The 22,127-nt window shown below is 30.1% G+C and overlaps 1 protein-coding gene and 1 long non-coding RNA gene across 3 annotated transcripts; one reads left to right on the top strand and one right to left on the bottom strand.

The window, feature by feature from the left end:
* Nucleotides 1-9,600: 9,600 nt before the first annotated feature.
* Nucleotides 9,601-13,137, bottom strand: LOC108482458 (apyrase 2-like). Of its 2 annotated transcripts, none has more exons than XM_053027231.1 (7): nt 12,820-13,137; nt 12,336-12,597; nt 11,669-11,725; nt 11,487-11,579; nt 10,678-10,883; nt 10,420-10,511; nt 9,601-9,916 (listed from the first exon to the last, which is right to left on the bottom strand). In XM_053027231.1, the coding sequence occupies exons 2-7, from the start codon at nt 12,360-12,362 to the stop codon at nt 9,912-9,914; spliced, it is 480 nt and encodes a 159-aa protein (XP_052883191.1). In that variant the 5' UTR covers nt 12,363-12,597; nt 12,820-13,137; the 3' UTR covers nt 9,601-9,911. The 2 variants fall into 2 exon arrangements, with proteins under 2 accessions (XP_052883191.1, XP_052883189.1); XM_053027229.1 differs by having other exon boundaries at nt 12,336-12,594.
* A 3,481-nt stretch (nt 13,138-16,618) lies between these two features.
* On the top strand, nt 16,619-18,900 carry LOC128291809 (uncharacterized). Its single transcript, XR_008281735.1, has 3 exons — nt 16,619-16,811; nt 17,731-17,772; nt 18,659-18,900. It is a non-coding gene; the product is annotated as an uncharacterized LOC128291809 (long non-coding RNA).
* Nucleotides 18,901-22,127: the final 3,227 nt, after the last annotated feature.

Genomic DNA, 22,127 nt, shown 5'->3' with positions numbered 1-22,127 from the left:
GAAAACCATATTGAGACAGTGGATGAGGAGACAATTAGTTTCAATATATTAAATCTATCATCTTAGGTAATAATTTTGTATTGGAAAGTTTTCCTTTAGTTTGTACTATGCATATATTAGTATGGTTAAATCACATGCATAATAAACCACAAGTTTACCAGTCTAAATATATCAATTAATTGACATGATTAGTTAGACCATCTTGATCAATAATGATGCAACAAGATGAGAATTTATATGGATATTCATTAAAGAACTTGAAGATTCTTTATTTTGCCAGTGTTGTTTGTTCTCAAAGAAGATGATTTATTAGAACCTAACTAACAAAAGTTGAGATTGAATTTCTTACATGTCTAAAAGAAATATGGGCCCATTTATCTATCAAGTGAATATTTTAAAATGACTTTAGTATATACATCTAAAAGATAATCACATGTGAGTTACCAACTCACAACTTGTCGTTTACAAGGTTCCTACTTTAATTATTAGTGGAAGAACAAAACTTTCAAATTATGCAATTGAGACAATTCTTACTAATTTTTGCGAGTTTATCGCTCAGGCTTTCAATTATTATTGTATGTTAGTTTGTCAATGCTAGTAACTGTCAAAAAAGCTTGTTGTTTATAAGTATTAAATGATTTAGCAAAATTAATATTTAAATGTGATTGTGCCTCGACATACTTACACCGAGTAGAGAAAATTACAAAAAAATAAAGTGAAGTACGGTGTTCTACAATTGCCATAGGTTTAGTTGTAAAATTAGTGTTTCAGTGGAACACTATGTAACACTCTTAACCCGCACTTGTCGTCGGAATAGGGTTTCGGAACGTTACCAAAACATTCAGAACATTATTCTGTTAATCTACGTAAATTACTATTCATTTACCTAGATGATCCATAATGTCCCTTGATCGGGCTCTCGAGGCTCAATATGAGCATTAGAATTGAATCGAGATTTAATCGGGACCTCTAAGAATTTTTCGCAAAATTACAAAATTTTTCCAATGTGCAGGGCCCACACGTCCGTGTGGTCTAAGGGAGACGCCAGTGTTGGAGGCTGTGTTTGACCCTGTGTAACTCTCTGACTTGCACACCTAGCCATGCCATACTCCCGTGTGTTAGACCATGTAGTTAACTAATTCAATTCGAAATTAGGTGTAGGTTTCACACGGCTAAGACACACGCTCGTGTTCTTGGCCGTGTGGCACACATAGTTGGGACACACGCCCGTGCCTCTGTCCGTGTGCCCAATTCTGAGCATTCTGTTTCACAAAATTTAGGTGCAGGGGACATACGGCCTAACTACATGCCCATGTTACCAGGCCATGTGTCACACACGGTCCAGACACATGCTTGTGTATCTACCCGTGTGGATAAAATAAAGCCATTTCTAGCTTCATTTCTCACCCAAAATTTCACCTAAGACCTGCACTTGAAACACACAACCAAAACCAACCATTCCAAGCATTTAAAATAGGCGATTTCATCATTTAACATGACATATCATTACAAGCATACATGATCACCACCTTACCTTAGTTAACTTAGGCATTCACAACATTGATCACATATTCATAACATAACATATGTGTATATGCGTATCATAATAATCTACTTAGTCATACCAAAATGAACTATTACTAGACATTCCAATAGCTAAGTTACAAAATAACATTTCAAGTCACTATTAGCCAAGTTGTCCTATACATGCTATTATACCAAAATGATTTTTACTAATTATACCCAAAATGACTAGTTGATAGTGTGACGATGCTCCAACGATCTCCAACCTTCACGAGCTTCCAAGCATTATAAAACAGGGGAAAATAAACATAGTAAGCATTACATGCTTAGTAAGTTCATATAACAGAATCTAAACTTACCAATCCCGTTTATTAAATCTAAGCCTATTATAAAAAGTTTTCCATCCATTTAGCTAAATTTCCTAGACACATACATCCAATCAAACATGTTAGTCACAAAGTTTACATATACATCAAGTAAGAATATCATCATGCAATATAATTCCAAGACATTATCATTTCATTTCAAAATTTTCAAGCCATGTCTAGAGTTATATGTCCGTTGAATCATTGAATTCCGAAAGAGGCTTAAGTAGTACACTCGAAGTGTACGATTCAATAATCCGCCAATTTCTTAGTCAAGGGTACCCATTAGGGATCTTTACCAAGAAACACTTTCTCGAGCCACATATCGTATAATAAGGTTATCGGTCTAGGCTAAATCCTTTATATAACGTGTGCTAAGAGGAGCTCGATTAGGACTACCGGTCTAGGCTAAACCCTAATCATAACGTATGCTCGAGAGGTATTATATCGGGATTACCCATCTGGGCTAAATCTTTTCTATAACATGGTCAATAGGATTACTCTTCCGAGCTAAATCCTGTTCACAACAAATGCAGGACCTTATTAGTTTCGGGAAAGCGCATATAATCATCGGAATTCAACATTCAATCGGGACTTAACCTTTTATCACTATTTCAAGCATTGTATCAAATTTTCCATCATGGTATACAAGTAAAGCACATCAATATAAATCATTACATGCTTGATTAAGTTACATAAACTTACCTCGACACTTATTCACGTAAAAAGTCTACTAATTCGGAACCTTTTCTTTTCCTCTATCTAACCTCGAATTAGTGTTGTATGTGCCGTTTTGGATTGTTAATGTATTGATGAAATAAGTAGAATTAAGCTTGGTAAAGGTATATAATAGGACTTGACTAATTTAGTATGAATTTGAATCATATTGATAATATATGATAAGTGATTGGAATTGAATATTGGATAATATATAAAATGTCTAAAATTTAGCAAGTTTTAAGCATATTTAAATGTGTTTAGATGGGTTGAACATAAAAAAAATAGCTAAATTTTTCCATAGAATGAGACTTGAACACAAGACCTCAAACACACACCTAGAACATTTAGCCACTAAAGCAGATACTAAATTATGTCAAGATTTACAGAAACAAGATTAATTTATTCAGTGCGTTACAACTCTACCTCCTAAATGAAATTTCAGCCTCAAAATTTACCTGACCCGAACAGATGAGGATACTGCTGACACATTTGCAAACTGACAGCATAACCATAGCGCCATCAAAACCATGATTTCCTTTCTTTTTTTATGAACAAACTCTAATTATAACTATGGCCGACTATAAGATAATGTGAGGCTTTTTTTATAAAAATAACCCAAAAATTTAATTAGTTATCAAAATGACCCATTTTTTTAATTAAACACAAAAATGACCTAAAATCTACAGTCAACCAAGAAAAATAATTAATTTTTTGGTGGAGCCATGTAGAATGGCGCCACCTGTAAAAATACAAGGGAAATATTGCGATTTCTGAAAATATGGGGACTTTTAAAAAATTTTCCATTTTCTGGTGAAGCCACAGATTCGCCAGACACCCTGTTATTTTTTTTTATTTTTACTTTTTTAAGTTTTGTCTTTATCCTTATTTATTTTATTTATTTTTATTATTAATTTTAAAAAAATAGAAATGTATATTTGAAATGTTTTATAATATATATTTTAAATTTTAAATATATATATATATATATATATTTGAAATTATTTTTAAAATTTTAAATATTGACCCTCAACCCTAAAACCCTAAACCCTAAATTTTAAAAAATAATTTAAAAATAATATTTAAAAGTTTAAAAATATTTTCAAAAATATATATGTAAAATTTTAAAAATATATATTATAAAGCATTTCAAATATACATTTCAAATTTTTAAAATAAATAAAGATAAAGACAAAACTTAAAAACAGTAATAAAAAAAAAAGTAACAGGGTGTCAGGCAAATCTGGTGGCGCCAAATGAATTGGCTCCACAAGAAAATGAATTTTTTTTTTAAAAGTAGTCTATATTTTTAGAAATTGCAGTATTTCCCTGATAAATATACAGGTGACGCCATTCTATATGGCTCCACCAAAAAATTAATTTTTTTTCCTGGCTGCTGATGTGGCATGTTTGTGGAGCCAAACTATTTGGCTCCACCAACTTTTACTGTAGATTTTAGGTTATATTTGTGTTTAATTAAAAAAATGAGTCATTTTGATAATTAATTAAATTTTTTAGGTTATTTTTATAAAAAAACAGATAATGTGATGGTAGGGTTGCCACCTTGTTTAATCATGCTTGTCTTGTCTACGTACTGCTACTAACCATATGAATTTATGGAAGGTGTGATTTGATGGGTAAATGCGAAGCCGTTCACACTGCAAGATTTTTTTATTTAAATAATATAAAAAAATGAAATAAGATAACAAGATGAATATTTACTAATATAAGGAAAATGTAAAGTAAAAACAGTGTCGCCTAATTAATCGGCAACACCAAGCTATCATGCCATCAATGATTATGCTGATGATTTATGGTGTAAAAAAATAAATTTTCTTTTGTGTTGCTTGAACAATTGACGACATCGATATTATATTGGCCTCGTATATTTGTATTGTATCATGTAAAAATAAATTCTAATGGTGCCACCAAACACAGAGTCACGTGTTTGACTCTCAAACTGATTTTCAAGCCTTTTTTTAATCTTTTAAAAATGAAAAAGTGAAATATTAATTAATTTCGATGCCGCTTGTCATGTTGGCAGTACCATTAATTTTTTTTTTCAATCTAAGGGTCTAAAATACAGGTGTATATTTTGAGGTAAATACATACCAGTATTGTCGATTGCTCAGGCGGCACCATAAAAAATATTATTTTTTAAAATTCTAATCATTGTCTAAATGATTGTTGCTAGGAGAGTTTGGTGCCGCCGATAGCTCAGGCAACACCGTCAGTTCACTACGAAATTTGCCTATTCTTGTAAATAATGGGCATGCAATCCTATTTCATAATTAATTTCTTTTATATTATTTTGGTAAAAATCCTCACATTGCATTTTATTTATTTTTATTAAAAATTTAAATAAATTAATCTTTATATGTTAGATCAAATAATAAAATGATCTTTTTATTTAAAAATTGATTCATATTATTGACATAAGGTATCGTGATACATTATATGTAATTGTCTAGTTATTTCGTTAGTCAAAACTAATTTACTTATTTTTTTAATATAGAAATAAAATACAATCTAATTTTTAATTCAAAATCTATAATACTTACCTAATTTGATATCCCTTTGTATAAACTTAGTGTCTCCAATCCATCCAATAAAAGTCCTTAGCCTAATTAAAACTAGAATTGTTCATGGGCGGACCAGGCTAAGTCAAGTAAAAGATTTAGGCCTATTTTCTAGGTCTGAGCTCAGCCCAACTCGAAAAATTGGCCTAAAAATTTGCCAAAGCCCAACTCAAATAAAAATGTTAAAACTCAAGCCCGACTCGCCCGTATTATTTTTTATATAAAAATAAATTTAAACATATAATACATCAAATATACTAAAAACATTACAAAAATATTTTCCAACAAACGAGAAATTTTTTAAAACATATATTTAACTAACACTAAGACAAATGCAACTTAGTAAGTAAATACATCTAAAATAGTAGCGAATTAATAATAAAATAAGAGTTATACAATATCTTAATAATAACAACAAAATATTAATAATATAATAGCAAAATAATGAAAAACAGTGATAAAATAATAAAAGATAATGATATTTTTTTTTACAAATTCAGGTCAGATCGAACCAGAGTAAAAAAAGCTTACTTAAGGTTCAGCTCATTTAAATTTTTTTATTCATATTCATTTTTGGAGACTATATCTTCTATTAAATCCTTCCATTTGTACGGAACTTCCGGCCCCAACCATGGAAAAGTATAATCAAAACCAATCTCTGAAAGAGAAATTTACAATATAATTTTGATGCTTCAGTCCACGATTTCTATTTATGCAATGGAAAATATTTTAATATTATTTTTAAAGGTAATATAAAAAGTTCTTTTATAAAATTTTAAAATTAATAAAACTAACAAAAATAAAAATTATAGAATGAGGAAGTTATTAAAAATAAGAGAGAATTAATTATTTTAATTGTTAAAATTGATGATTATAAAGGTGTGATATATAAAGGCACAAAATTAAAAATTATTAAATTGATTAATATCGTAGTTGTTGCTTATATTACTGAATTGATATTTTAAATATTTTTTTTATCTATAAGATTTACCATATTTATATATAAGATTTCTAATTTTATTAAAATAAATTTGCTTGATAAGAAAATTTATCCATGCTTATATATAATAATCCTAATTCCATTAAAACATTTTTATTAAATAAATTTATATAACAAATAAAAATTCAAGTTTTAAAACTTTCATAATCTTACTTAAAATCTGGATTTATATTAATAATGTTTTAGAAGTTTTAAAACTCATTTATTACATTAAAAGTATGATTTAACTTAATTGTTCACATAATTTATTTGTCGGATATTGAATTAAGTTTGTAATTATTTTGACGACAAATGTACAAATGGATTGTGTTGCTGTGTGTAATGACAATATTAAATGGCGAGGAATGGACTAGCATTCTGTAAATTTGGTTTTTGCATATTGTAGTTAGTTCATCCAAGCATTTTGAATGTTTACCTTCACATTCAAAGCTTTGATTTTTGAATGGTTAAAATGTATTGTTAGTTATTGTATTTGTATAGAATTTGTTTTAGTACTTAAATTTTAAAAGTTAAAAATTAATCTCTTATCTTTTAAATTTAAAATTCTACTCTAATTATTATCGTCGTTAGTAGTTTCTATCAAAATTTGTTAATTTATCATGTTTATTTTTATCAATCATATATCATATTATATGAGGATAGTCTAATAAAAATTCATCTTGACAAAAAATAGTTACGAACTTACGATTTTAATGACTGAATTGACATTTTAAATAAAAAGTGAAAAAACTTAAATTTTAACTTTTAAATATAATAACTAAATCTCAAATTTTATTAATACATAAAACTACAAATTTACCTTTTTTCCTTATAAAAATCAAATCCTTTTACAAAAAATTAATCAAAATTTCCTTTTTTTACTTGCATTTAATAATTACAATCTAAAAATCATGTTTGAAAAAAACCCTCCCAACTCTTCCGTAAACTACTCTTTTTTAAACAATAAAATAATGAACTACATATATATTTTTAAAAAATCAACCATTCCTTAAAAGATAAATGTACCATTAAAATTCTTCTATGAAGTGTGTAATTCTTTTTTTTTTAAATCCTCACTTCGTAGTTACATGGCAAAAAAAAAAAAAGAGAGAAGGTATTGTAATGATCTTAAATGTGACAAAAAATTAACAATATTAACAATTTTTAAAATTTACGTAAGTATTGTAATTAAAATAAAATATTTAAATAAACTAATAAGATTTTATATGTTGAGGTATTAAATTATGTCAAAAATTAAAGTATAAAGATTAAATTTTAAAATTAAAATAGTATAGGGACCGAAATTAAAATAAAGGGACCATAATTAAAATTAACCATTTTGTTAATAGTGTAAAAAGAAAAATATGGACACTTGTCATAAAAGAAGCTCTGATGCCTTCCATTTATATATATATAGTAGTAAAATATGATTAGGATGATTCCTATCCTTCACATTAGATTAATTTTTTTTGGGTTAAATTGTAGGGTAAAAATTTGAACGATTTTAAAAAGTTTGACTAATTTTTTCAGTTAGGTGTGATGCACAGCTACAATATTAGCAAGAAATTGCAATAGTGTATCAAAATCCAAAGAAAAACACAACACGACCTCAACTAAATTATGCAAATTTTATTTTCAACACGCGACTCTTTAAAACTTCCCTAATCATTTCATATTGAGCTAAGATAAACAATCTGGAAGAAAAATATTAAAAAAGGAAACCAATGAAAAATTGTAAACATATATATATATTTATCTTAAATTTATAATGAATATTTACAAGTTTTGAGAGGATAAATTAAATGACAGCAAAATAAAAACTTAATGAGAATTTAATTAGGAATATCAAGAGTTTAAAAAGGTAAACATAAAAAAAATAGGCATAATGGTAAATTTAGTCCTCAATGTTTACATTTTTTTTAGCTAAATTTGACCCATATCTATTAAAAATGAGTTAAATCACTTTTTTTTAAACAAAAAATGATGAATAAAACATCAAATTTTAACATTTTAGCGTGACAACTCGCATGACAACTTACGTACACATTATGTTAACATAACATTATTTGTATCATATGTCACATCACTAAATAATTCAAAATTTATAAAAATTAAAAATTAAAATAAATAAAAAATATTTAAAAAGTTCATTAAAATTCAAAAGAAAATATGGAGTATATGTCGATTGTCATGCAGGCTACTGTGATAAAAAATTTAACATTTTAGTTAGTATTCTCGTTAAAAAAATCATTTTGATTCTTTTTAAAAGATTAATGGTTAAATTTGACTCTTTTTAAATGGTTGAGGGTCAAATTTAGCTAAAAAAAGAATAAGGGTTAAATTGACAAAAGATGTAAATGCTAAGAGCTAAATTAGATATTATGCCAAAAAGATATTTGAGTAAACTTTATCATCGAAATTTAAATGTTTAGAGGAAATGAGAGAGAATTAATGTGAATTTAATTATAATAAAAACTTTTTGAGAATTTAATATGGAATATTAAGAGTTTAGATAATGTTCCGTAATAAGATTATTGAAATGTAAAAATACAAATGGAATGTGAAACTATCTTATTTGGTTCATTTGGTTGGAATATGCTATTCGAGTGTTTCGGTTGATGAAATGTAAGATTACCTAGTAGTACATTTTATTCAATTGTCATTGTTAAAGAATTTATTTCTTTTTAAATAAGTTTAGTTCCTTTAATATTTTTAGTCTCAATTTTCATAAAATTATGATAAATTAATACTATTCTTACTTTTTATTACAATTTATACATTAATAAGTAAATATATTATGTTGAAATAAATTTCTAAATTATAATTATAATAATTTGCAATACCAACCACAATTATTGTTATAACCATAATTAATATATTATAAATAAATTACTATTACAATTGAAATGTATCATATCTGCTAGTTGACTATTAAGAAAAAAAATATTTTTGTCTTCAATTACTCTTAAAATTTATTTAAGAAAAAATTAAAATTGATTAGAATAATAAAAACAAAAGGTAAATTAGTCTAAAATTTAGATTTATTAGTATAATATTGTACTTTTAGTTTTATTTACCAAGATTATATTGATTTTTCAATTTTATTAAATGTAAAATAATATTAAACTTTCACTACAGCAAAACTGACTTTTAGCGGAGTTTTTTTAGGCCTTTAGCGGCGCTTTTAAGCGCCACTAAAACTATTAGCGGCATTTTTGCAAATACCGTAAAAAACGCAGCTACAGATGGCGCCGCTAAATTTTGCGGCGTTTATTTGAAAACGCCGCCGCTAAAGGTCAGGGCCTTTAGCAGCACTTTTTCCATAAACGCCGTTAAAAGTCAGGGCCTTTAGAGGCGCTTTTCCCACAAACGCCGCTAAAGGTCATAAAAATTAAAAAAAAAAAATATTATAAAGCATTGTAAAAGTCCTGAAAAATATAAAAAAATTAAAATTCATTATCAAAATATTGAGAAGAAGAATAATCTATGATATAAATACATCCCGCCAAACAAAATACCGCACTTATAATACTACACCAGAAATCTAACAAAATACAAAAAGAACAAAATAAGGATGAATGAAATAAGGATGAATGAAAGACATTAATGATATATAAAATCATTGTTTCTAATGCATATGTAGAAATCAAGCCATGGTGTGCACCAAGGATTCGGCTCTCGTAATAGCACCAGGCCTTGATCAAAATAATACTGCGTTTGAAAAGATGATCTTTTCCAATTAGCTGGTCAACCTGAAAAATAAACAGTTCAAAAGAAGTCATGTGTCAATTAAACTTGCCACCCTTGATATTGCTATAAGAATTAATGCATGGAGAGTGATGGAGATGGGATTGGGGATTCCTCAAGGCTGCAGCAGTAAATTTAAGCAACAGTGTGGGAAAAGGTGAAATGAGAGATTTTAGACTAAATCCAAAGCATTAATTTCTATTAAATGAAAACAAACAAACAAATATAATTGTTAAAGAAACATTAATTTCTCTTAAATCCGGTAATATTCGAACTATTCCATTATTCAGTGCATTCAAAGTTTCAGAATAGAGAGATGAATACAGTTAGCAGTAGGAAGCAAATACAGACAATTGCCACATTTTCAGTCGTCGTAGCTATAAACTTAGTTACTGAATTCATAAATCGTGCCTGCCATTTGCAGCCCAAATGCGCACACACACATATATATATTTAAAAAAAGCAGCACTTTATAGTGTTGGTTGCAACCAAAGAAATTCAAACATACCATCAAAACCCTCCAAGATGCAAGGGTTGCCAGAATCTTCAGTGGCCTTCAAAATTTCTGCTCGAGTTGCCAGTAAGCCATAGTGCAAATAACTGTACACAAGAAAGCCATAAGTATATAACTAAAATATAAAGATTATACAAATGACTGAATAGAGACCTGTCTGATAAGACTGCTGAAGGAATAGCCATTAAGATTTCTCTTTATATTCAATTTCAAATCATTAACAGAATCCTATTTTGTTAAAATGGAGGGTACCTGTGTACATAGAGGTAATATTTTGATCCCTTGAGATACATTTCATTTACATAATTGTCCTGTCCAGCTGGTAAACTTGGAGCTCTTGAAGCAGCATTCTTGGAGATGGCATACGCCATTTGAACAGATCCACCACCAAGATCAACTATGCCAACTGTGTCTTGATATGTCCTTCCCAAATTCCCTAGTAGGTAATTTATTGTCACCTATAAAAGAAGATGGAGGTTAAGAAAGTCCAAATTAGGTCCATTGGCTCCATCAGTAGGAAAAATTACAACGGATCCTAGCCCTAACAGCATGTAAATACTTTATTCTAGTTTCCCTAAGTTACCCCAGAGAAACCCCTCGGATTTCTCCAATTGGCTCCGGCACCACCATGAAAGCATCTCAAGCAAGACTGATCATGTTGACCAGTTATAAGATTAAAATATCAAGCAGTCCTTGTACTTAGTCAAAAGTACAATTTAATCCATTATATTACAGAATTGAGTCCTTCAATCTTTTCCATGTTTGACATTGGAGAAATAAGTATGAAAGAACATACATATTGTCGGATTTCAACTCATGTACTTTGTAAGATTTGAGAAGAAAAGTCCACATCAGCATTTAAATAATTTTACATCAATATTGTTATCAATTTTACTTGTTTGCACCTATATCAAATGTTATTAAATTACTCGGTTCTATAATACAAGGATTAAATTGCATTTTAGCTATAATATAGGGACCGCCAAGATACTCTAACCCCAGTTACAGTATGCAAAGTAAAAGCAAAGTATAAAAGTACAAGAAAATTCAGCATATCATACCCACTCATAAGAACCTTCTTGAGAGCTGTCCAGAATTTTGACCCCATTTGCCTCGGATTTAAGGGTGCTTCTACTTTTCAAAAGTTCCCTAACCTAAATACATATTTAAATTGCACTAGCTTGAGGAAATGGTAAAGTAAATGCTGTAGCCATAACAAACATGTATCCGAAAATAAAATTACCGATTGCAAAATTTTATCAGATGCCTCGCCTCCTAATGCCCTCAGACCAGCAGTTGCCTACACAGACAGCCCCATTGTTCAGCAAATTAAAAGGCTTAGAATGCATAACGCATGAACGTAATACCTACCCCAACTCTCACAGCAGTCTTTGATTGTAAAACACAAAACCCCTAACTTTACGCTTTTCTTCGTTTCCCGCTCTTTGAAACAAAGAGATGAAAAGAAGACAGGAAAAAACACTGATTAAAGTTAAAATTTTAAGATTTAATCTTGAATTTCTCTTTGTTTCTTATATTAGTTTTGTTATTAAAGAGTTTACAAAAAACATAGGTTTAAATTCCAAGTCTAAATCTGATCACATGTAGATTTAATCCTACTCTATTCTGGAAAGTTAATTTGAGCTGAATTAATAATTGGAACTTGAGGTTGATATACTAAAAAAATTCTATCAACATTTGATGTTATTCAACACAAAAAAGATTGAAAGTAACGTAATTTTATTGAATGCTGAAGCACATTTTAGCATCTTCCTACTATAATAGAAACTCTATATATCAAATTACTCTGACCTAAAATAAGAAAAAAAGTTAGTAGACAGAGATAACATGCGTACAATCAAATTTACATTTAACCTAAGGGGAAAAAAATTGAAAAGCCTTGGTGCTACCTGGAAAAAGCTAAATATCTTTGTCATTTAGCCCTCTTAGCTTACGACTTGTTTTTAACACACTGCTGTAGAACAGTTTGAGATCCTTCATAGCCCTCTCTTCAATCTGAATCGATCTAATAGAAGAAGTTGCTTCAACCTCGGGTTTGAACCAGCGACTCATTGCAGGGGAATCCAATGGCGAATCTTGACCAGTAGCTGTTGGACACCCACTCACTTTGGTTTTTGGACTGTGAGAAAGACTGTGCAGTTGTTTTCCCTGCTTTTAGTTGAACAGACCGAAAGAAAGAAAAAGAAGTGAGTCCTGCAAATGGCGGAAATGAGCCGCATAACGCAGTTCAAGATGCATTGCATGGAATGGAATGGGATGAAAATGTAATTCAAGGAGGAAATGCGGATAAAATACTATAAATGATGAAACAAGTTACGGATGCATTTATGCTGCAAAGACAGGGAGATATAGGAGTGCAGTAACTTCGCGTACCTGCTGCATCTGAATGTCCCTAAGAGATGGCCGAAAAAGATGAGTACCACCAGAAGCAGCCCAAGGAGGTGTGGTTCTTTCTACATCAGATACTTGTGAAGCTTGAACTGAGCCGACAGAAATTGGTTTGGATGGCAAGAATGAACTCAGCAGGATTTTTCCTTCTTCATTTCTAACCCCTAACTTCATTAACTTTACGCTTTTCTTCGTTTCCCGCTCTTTGAAACAAAGAGATGAAAAGAAGACAGGAAAAAACACTGACTCAGGTACGAATAGTGGCAAATTTGAAAACTCTTTCCATGTTTGATGCTCTCCCGCAGAGATATTTAGGGCTTGGGTTTTTAATTTTTTTTAAATTGAAAAAACAATTATATTTTGTTTGCTATACCCGGGCCTAGCCCATATTTCAAGAATATAAATACTCTTCTTGGGCTACAGTCCAATAGTGTCTAACCTATTTGGGCCTATATTCGGTTGCAAATTAAGTTTGATCTAATTATACATTAATATTGATTTAATGTGTAATTGTATACATGAATTACACAATACAACTATTATTAATTTCTTGATAATTTTTCGTATTATTATTGATTTAACTAATTAATTTTGGAAAAATAATTTTTAATGTGAATTAAAAATACATATTAATTCCTAACTTGAATAAATTTTAGCAAGAGTTTATTTTAACTTGAATTAAAAGTAGTTGGATTGAATTAATTTTCACAATAACTAATATAGAAACACAACAAATATGTTCTTAAATTTAATTATGTTATTCATTTTATAGAAGGAAAATATCAAATTTGGCAAGAATTAATTATTGAATAACCTATGTTATTAAATATTGCCAAATTTTAATGTTAATTAATTTTTATTTACATTAAGAATTAATTTTGACATGTTTTATACTGATAATTTTATTAAATATCATGCTTAAAGCACAATCATGTTTAAGTTAAACAATTATGTTTTTTTATTAATATATATTCAATGACTTTAAAAATTAGGGGTTTTAGTGTCGGGCATGAGAAAAAGAAAACATTTCAAAAAGAAAACGACCCCGTTTAAGTTAAATTTCCAATTAAATTTATAAATACTTAACGTAAATTTACTTAAAACTAATGATATTGTTTTAATTTTTTTTATAAATATATACATGTTATTTTCATTTGATATTTATTAATTTTTAAATATAAACAAGTTAAATATTTTTAATTATTATTATTTTTCTAAACTCTAAACTCTAAACTCTAAACCCTCAACCCCAAACCCTTACACCTTAAACTCCAACCCTAGCCCTAAACCTTAAAACATAATCCCTAAACCCATAATTCATCATAAACCTTCAAATACTAGTTAATTCCTAAACCTTAAACCCTAAACCATATATCTTAAACCATAGTTAACTCATTTAAACCCTAAACCATATATCTTAAACCATAAACCATAAACTATAATGATAATTAATTTGATATTTTAAATTCAATACTATCTCTTTTACGATTATATAAGAAAATATTTAATATATTGTATAACCATAAATTTTAATAATTATTGTTTTAGGGTTATAGATTAGTGTTTATGATTTTTTTGGGTTTAGGGGTTATATGACTTTTAGCGGCGTTTTGCCAAAAGCGCCGCTAATGCCCTGGTTTTAGCGGCGTTTTGCCAAAAGCGCCGCTAATGCTCTATTTTTTGCTGCGTTTTTTACTAAAATGCCGCTATTGCTATGTATTTTACAATTTTTGCGGCGTTTTTTGATAAAAACGCCGCTAAAGTCCTATTTTCTTGTAGTGTTTACTAAGTAATGAAATATATATATGGTGAATAAATTGAAAAGCTGTAATGCCCCAAACCTGGCCTAGACATTATGATCATATTTGAGAAATTATATCGGCTTGTTTAAAATCTTCCGTTTCAATTAAACTTGGAGTGCATTCCGAAAACAAAAAATTTACCAAAACTTTCACGGATGTTTAGAAAAACTTAAATCCGGAATCACTTATCTCAAACCCAAAATTTGAATTTAAAATTGTGTTTTGAAAGCAATAATTTTGGCAAAACATTTCCAGCTTATTAAAGACAAACACTCGCTAAAACTATTTGTTTATTTATAGGAAAAAATTCTTTAAGGGTTACTTAATTTTGTTGCTGAAAAACTTTTCAGTGCTATAATTTTGAAAACCAAATTTTAGTTTGTTAATCTGCGAGGTTTTGCAATTTCATGTTTAAATGCTAACAAAAAAAAATATACAGAACCAAAAACCAAAACGAAGTCTAAACAAATTTACAGTCCAAAATAATTAAAAACATAAATATTATCTTAATTTATGAACCGAGAGTCAATCTGACCTCCCACACGTCATCCGATTCTAAACTCAAAATTTACCTGAAAAGTCAGAAACAAAACAAAGGGGTGAGCTATAAAGCTCAATGTGTAAAAACGCAACCCATGCAACAAATCATATATGTGCAACTAAATAGTTACGTTTTTTAGATACAGACCCAAACAAACTCTCATATACAAAATTAGATAAATTTCATAATGGAATACAGTTGCATATTCAGATTCAGACACAGATGTATGTTCAGATTCAAATACAGTTGCATGTTCAAATCTTACCCCCATCTGCTACACACCATATAGGGAATTAAATACTTATCCAGCCCTACACACCACTTAGTGTTGGTATGACACTTTTTAGAATATATGCAACTTAACTGCTAGATCGATAGGCGATTTATCGCCAAATACAAATATACGTGTATAAATATATGTGGTCGAGCCACGAGAAATGACAGATAAATTAAATTGCCCGCACTTCCTCTATAAACACAAATCCTATCCCAATGCACATACAGAACTAACATATGTCATAAATGTACATGTCACACATGCTTTTAAAACAGATACATATCATGCTTAAAAAATAACATATCATACTTATCAGAACTTACGGTATCGAATGACACAAATATATATTTCACATATTTAAACACATCATACACAAAACCAAATTAACATATACCTTATTTTAAAGCCTTAATTAAGCAGTATGGCCCATATGAAAAGTCTAATTACGAATTTCTGAGTCAAACAAGACTAGGTGAAATTTTACAAAAAAATGGGCCCACAAGCTTGTGTGGCCCACACAACCCAACTAGCCAGGTCGTGTGGCCTACACGGCCTACACATGCTCGTGTGGTCCACACAGCCCAAATAGCCCAGCCTGTGAGGTCCACACAGTCTGGCATGCAACCTATTACACGGCCGTGTGTTACCACAGCCTACAACACGGCCTGGCACACAGCCGTGTGGCGTCGATAGTTCCCTTTTTCGGCTTTCATCGTTTGCTGTTTTCTTGGATTTTCTTTACATACCTGATTAAATTTTGATGTAGAACCATGAAAAGAGTACCGATACCCCAAATGATCGCAATTGTAACGCCCCAATTTTCGGGAATTCTGTGAATGTTGACAAAATTTCATGCTTTGATTTTGTCATTTGTGAGTGAAATTATGAAATAGGACCTATGTGAAAATGTTTGAAAATGCTATAGGCTAAATTGAAGTGGCCAAATAAATAGGAGTGCAAAATAGGAGGATTTGCATGATAAACCTCCCTTTTTACATGAAGTGGCCAACCATCATGTTGTTGTAGACAAAATGTACACTTGATATCCATAATTTATGGTACAAATTGATAATAGGTTAGGTAAATGTTCAATGATAATAGGTTAGGTAAATGTTCCATGATAATGGGTTAGGTAAATGTTTCATGATAATGGGTTAGGTAAATGTTTCATGATAAGAATTTCATGTCTTTTGTATTAAAGAATTAAATGGATGAAATATGAAGTTTTATTAAAAGAAAAAGGGGTGAAAAGAACAAAGTTTTGTCCATCTTTGTTCATCATAGCTGAAAGTTAGAGAAGAGAAAGGAGAGGAGAAAGCTCTTGAGTATTTGGTCATTAGGAGGAGGAAAATTGAAGGTAAGTTCTTGGTACCTTGCTTCTATTTTGAGGTTCATGAGTTCTTCTTGATTCTACCTTAACTCTTGAAGTATATTTTGATTTTTAGTTGTGTTGTGAGCATTTGGTCATGAATTAAAATGAAGGAAATGGTTGTTGTTTCATGTTCTTTTGATGAAAAATGGAAGATATGTGAAGTTGAGCCAAACAAATGAGCATGCATGTGCCTTAGATGCTAAAGGGAAAAATCGGCTAAGATGTTGTGCTTTGAAATGATGAAATGGAGATTATGCTTAAGTAAAAATCATAGATATGTGATGATTGATTGGTGATATACATGTTTAAATAACATGCATGCAAGATAGGTGTATGAAAGAGTGATTTGGTAATAAATCTGCTTGGGACAGCAGCAGTAACATGACTTTGGAAAATCACCATAAATTGTGGGAGATGAATTAGAAGCTGAATAAATTATGTAATTAAATCTTATTGAGTCTAGTTTCTAATGAAATAAACAAGAACATATTTCGAATTCTGTACAATGAGAAATTTGATTCGTAATGAAGGGTGGTCAGATTAGTCAAACAGTGAAACATGGGAAACTTTGAGAAATTTCTGGTATTGATTGGCTAAACCAAAAATTCTGAAAATTTTATAGATAGAAGATATATGAGTCTATTTTCAGGGAAAATTAACGGAACTTGATTTGGAGTTTCGTAGCTCCGGTTATAAATGATTTAGTGACTGTTGCTCAGGAAGACAGCTTGCAGTGAAATTATGATTATGTGGTAAACATTGACAAAAATTTGTTAATGAGTTGCTTATTGATTTCTTATAAGCTTACTATGATCTGTAGGTGTGGTTGGCCGAATATTGTAAGGGGTTATTAAGTAGTTTGTATTTGAATAGTTAGATTAACGTGTTAGTAATCCAATTGTAGGCGGTTCGTGTGTGGATCTCGTCAGCATATCGTCGCAATCAGGTGTGTAACTAACACCCTCTTTCTTAGTCTAGATCGGCAAAAGCCGAAAAGCCGAAATGCCGAAAATCGGTATTTTGTAGATTTTTGAAAAGCGAATGCTCGTGAGGTAAATCGATTAATGTTTTTGGTAAGCTGCAAAATTTGGACTGCAAAGTGTATGATTTCTGTGCCCTCGATATTTTTGGGCTTAATGGGCCAAAATTTGAAATGATGGGCCAACGGGCCCAATTCGGTAAGAACCCTCGGTACGTGATTCTGTTAGTACGTGAAAAGTAAGAATATGCATGAAAAACCCTAAAAGCAGCTAAATTACTATAATACCCCTATGTATGGAAAATTACTGTTATACCCCTAGGTGCAAAATTACCGAAATACCCCTAGGGTTAAATTGACTTAAATGCATGTTTGACTGTTGTTATTTACTGCATGCCATGTTGTTATCATCTGATGCATGGGATTGGGATATTGACGAGGAAGTCTGAAAGTGGCTTGTCCACGTCTTGGAGGCTTTGCCTCAATTTATTGTTAAGCGAGCAGCAATCTTTTAAGAATCTGTGGAGTGAAATTTGGGTGGGTTGAGCTATCCCCACATGGAGTGTATGGTTGGTACGGGTGGAGTGTAGTGGTTGGTGGGTTGAGTAGTCTCCCAAATGGGCTTGCATATGTTTCTTGATGTTGCATGTATTTTGAAATGGGCCTATGGGCCATCTTGTTATCTGAATAAGGGCTAAGGCCCGTTTATTATGTAATGAAAAGGGCTCGGCCCATTACCACTGTTACCTGAATGGGCTTAGGCCCAATAGGCTTGAGCTGACTTGGACTTTGAATGGGTTTTCCTTACACCCTGAGTTTCCCCAAACTCACCCTTTTATTTTCATCCACGCAGGAAATCCCCAACCATAGTGGGCTTGGAGCTGTGAGGGAATTCGGAGTGGCCACCCGTTCTGAAAGTTTGATTTTCTTCTGGTGAACTGGACATCCTTTTATTTACGTTTGAAGTTTTTGGGCTTTTAAATGTAATAAGGCCGCTTAATTATTTTTGATGGTTTTAATATGTATTACTAAGATAGGTAATACTTATTTTAACTGTTGAAATTAGATAGCTTTAGGGCAAGTTTTCAAAAACAACAGTTGATTTCAAAATAACACGACAACAAGCAAAGCTTCCGCAATGAAAGTATTTTTTCCAAAATTAATCACTTTTCCTAAAAATGACTTAATCAAATCGGTTTCTTAGAAATATCCATGACGTTAAGGTGTGGCAATGGCGGTATGCATGTCTAGGATTGGATCCGAAGGAGCTTGGTACTTAAGCGATTCGATGGACTCACCACCTCTTTTCCGGTTTCCTACCGGTGCATGACTTCCATTCATTTTAACCCTTAATGAATTAATCTTTTGAACATCAAGTACGATTTTCTGGACTTAGAATGGAATTTTTTTTTAACGTTTTTGATGTGGCATGCCGGATCCGGCCATAACTTCTGGACCGGGTTTGGGGTGCTACAGCAATAATAGTCCTAAACCACAATTACTACATCAGAGGATTGTTGTTTCAAAAACTTCACCTAAAAAACCCAACACCATTAAAGGAGACTAAACGCATTATAGATCACTTACAACCCATGAACTAACGAAAATAACAATTAAAATAATAATGAAAAATTATCAATGCATTCAATAAATAGCGAGAACTTTTAAATTCAATGTTCAAATTCATTTAATCCTTTTGCCCAAGTAATAGAAGGAGGAAAGACAGCCGGACACATGAATGTCCAATCGAACACCAAACGACCGATGAAAATGGCATAAGCACCAACAATGACAATACTTTGTTGTGCAATAAATGTGAGTTAGTTAATGACCAACCAATACACCAAATGCACAAAGCGCAACTATAACAATACTCTCGGATGCTTGAAATAGTCCACACAATGAACACTAAGAAATGATGGAGAACCCTTCACTCTACAGCATGCCAACTATATCTGAAGAATTTCCAACTAGTTTTACCGAGTATTTAATCAATTATTAAAGTTGTAATTTAAGCAACGATTTTCAAAAAAAAAATAAAATAAAATCGTGATTTAACCATTGTAGCCATCATTAAAAATAATTTAATAAATCACACACAAGTAAAATTTCAAATGCAATGAGTGATAACATCATAGTCACTAAACTAATAATTCAACTACAAGAGTAAAATGTTTTAAAATATAAGAATCACAAACCGAATTTCTAAATTTCCGTAGCTTAGAAACATTTAATTTACACGAGCCCCATTTCTAGGGTTTGCAGTAGAAAATCATACAAACTTATATTAAAGATATATTGCAAAGATAAACTATCGCAGGGTAACTTAATCTCCATGCCAAAACATGATATTTGGAGATTACCAAAGGTGATTCTAAAAATACGATGAAAGAATAATACAGTGATAATTAAATCAAGTATTATTTACCTATAATGGGACGACAGTGAGTGGTGATAGGTCGCAGTTGAGTGGCGAGCCTTAAAGTACAGAACATTAACAAAGAAAACAATGAACAATTTTCTTAACTTTGGCTCTTAGAACCGATGGTAGGAGGGATTAAAACAATGTCAAAGCATATAAGGGGTTTTAATGCAAAACCACTTCAATCCAATTACCCACTTCTAAGCATATCCAAGAAGCATTTGACCAAAAAAATAAAAAAGAATAACAGTACACAATTCAATATGCTGGAAAGCTTGCAACAAGGACAACTTAATTATAAGTAAATGATTTTATTAGTAAACAGTGAACACAAATTTATTCCATCACATAATGTGCATACTAACTGTAGCGACGTGAAAATTTTAGCTTGGTCGCTAATTGTGGCGATTTACTGAAAACTTGAAAACCGAAGTTTAATTTTGAAATAAAAAGGGAGTCGCCACCGATCCTTTTTATAGGTGTGATCGGACACCTAATAAATCATTTTTAGGGAAAGAGAATTTATTTTCAAACAAAAATGAAGGCTAAATTTAGGTCTACGTGAAAACCAGAGTAAAGTAGGGTTCGGGAGTCGGTTACGCGCGAGAAAGGTATTAGCACCCTCGCGACGCCCAAAATTGGTATCTTATAAACACGCGTTGTCTTGATTTTCAAAAATACGAGTTCAATATAAGATTTAATCGTGATCCGATTGAAAAGACGAGAAATTTTAAATTTTGATTTATTAGAAGGGCGTTCCATTTTCAACACGAGCCGATATGATTCACCCAACATAGCGATGAAATCAACGACTTAGTGTCAAACCGGTACGTTGCCTCGTATATTTAGAAAAACAATAATAAGATTTTCGAAATAATGCAAAGCAAATTGATAAAAATAAATAAATGACAGAGCTAGAAATATATTGAAGCAAATATAAGTGTGACAATAATATTACAAACAATAAAGATACATGTAACACTAGAATAAAACATGAAATAGAAATAATGAGTGTATATACATGATATTAAGAGTATGTATGAAAACTATATATAATGTTTGAAGTATATACCTAAGATAGTAAAAATATAACTAATAATGTTAAAATATATACATAATATATACACACATATACATATATATATATATATATATATGAAGTAAATATTGAAAATGTATGTACATGATATACATAGGAAAAATATACATATTAACATTAAAATAAAATAATAAGTGATAATGATGAAAAGAATAGGTATAAATATACGAAAATAATACTATATATAAAATATGTATACAAGAGTAATAAAATATATGTACTAATATTAATAATAAATATAGTGGGGTAAAATTATAATAACACGTACATAATACAATAAAAAAAATATACATATATGTGATAAAGTATTAGAAAATGTATACATAGTATATATACTAAGAATAACAATAATAATGAAGAACAACCATTAACAATGCTACATAAATGGACGTAAGATAGTAGTATGCACATAAGATCGTATATATATATATAAAAATATAATTATGATACCTAAGTAAATACATAATATATATATATATATATGAAAACGTAATATAATATTAGAAATATACATACATAATTATAGAAATAAAAATATATATATAGCACATGCTAAAAGAATATTCACATAAGTATACATGTATATGTACTAAAATATATGTAATAATATCACTTGAAGAAATACACATTAAAAAATGCCTATACATAACATGGGATTTAAAATATATATATACATAAATAATAATAAGTAAAGAATAAATATAGTGAAAATAATAAATATAAAAGTGAAAAGAAAAATATAATATATAAACAAAATTAAATAAAACGATGATATAAATAATAATGTGTTAAAATAAATAA

The sequence above is a fragment of the Gossypium arboreum genome, chromosome 1 (assembly GCF_025698485.1).
Source record: "Gossypium arboreum isolate Shixiya-1 chromosome 1, ASM2569848v2, whole genome shotgun sequence".
Classification (NCBI taxonomy): Eukaryota; Viridiplantae; Streptophyta; class Magnoliopsida; order Malvales; family Malvaceae; genus Gossypium; species Gossypium arboreum.
This window is presented reverse-complemented; position numbering and strand designations above follow the sequence as displayed.

Bases quoted from the DNA above. Each gene is read 5' to 3' on its own strand.
- LOC108482458 (XM_053027231.1), bottom strand. From the start codon at position 12,362: ATGACAAAGATATTTAGCTTTTTCCAG. The intron at 11,580-11,668 runs GTAATTTTATTT...ATATGTATTTAG, and splicing joins CTGATAAAATTTTGCAATCG to GTTAGGGAACTTTTGAAAAG. The intron at 10,512-10,677 runs GTACCCTCCATT...TCTTGTGTACAG, and splicing joins TATTACCTCTATGTACACAG to TTATTTGCACTATGGCTTAC.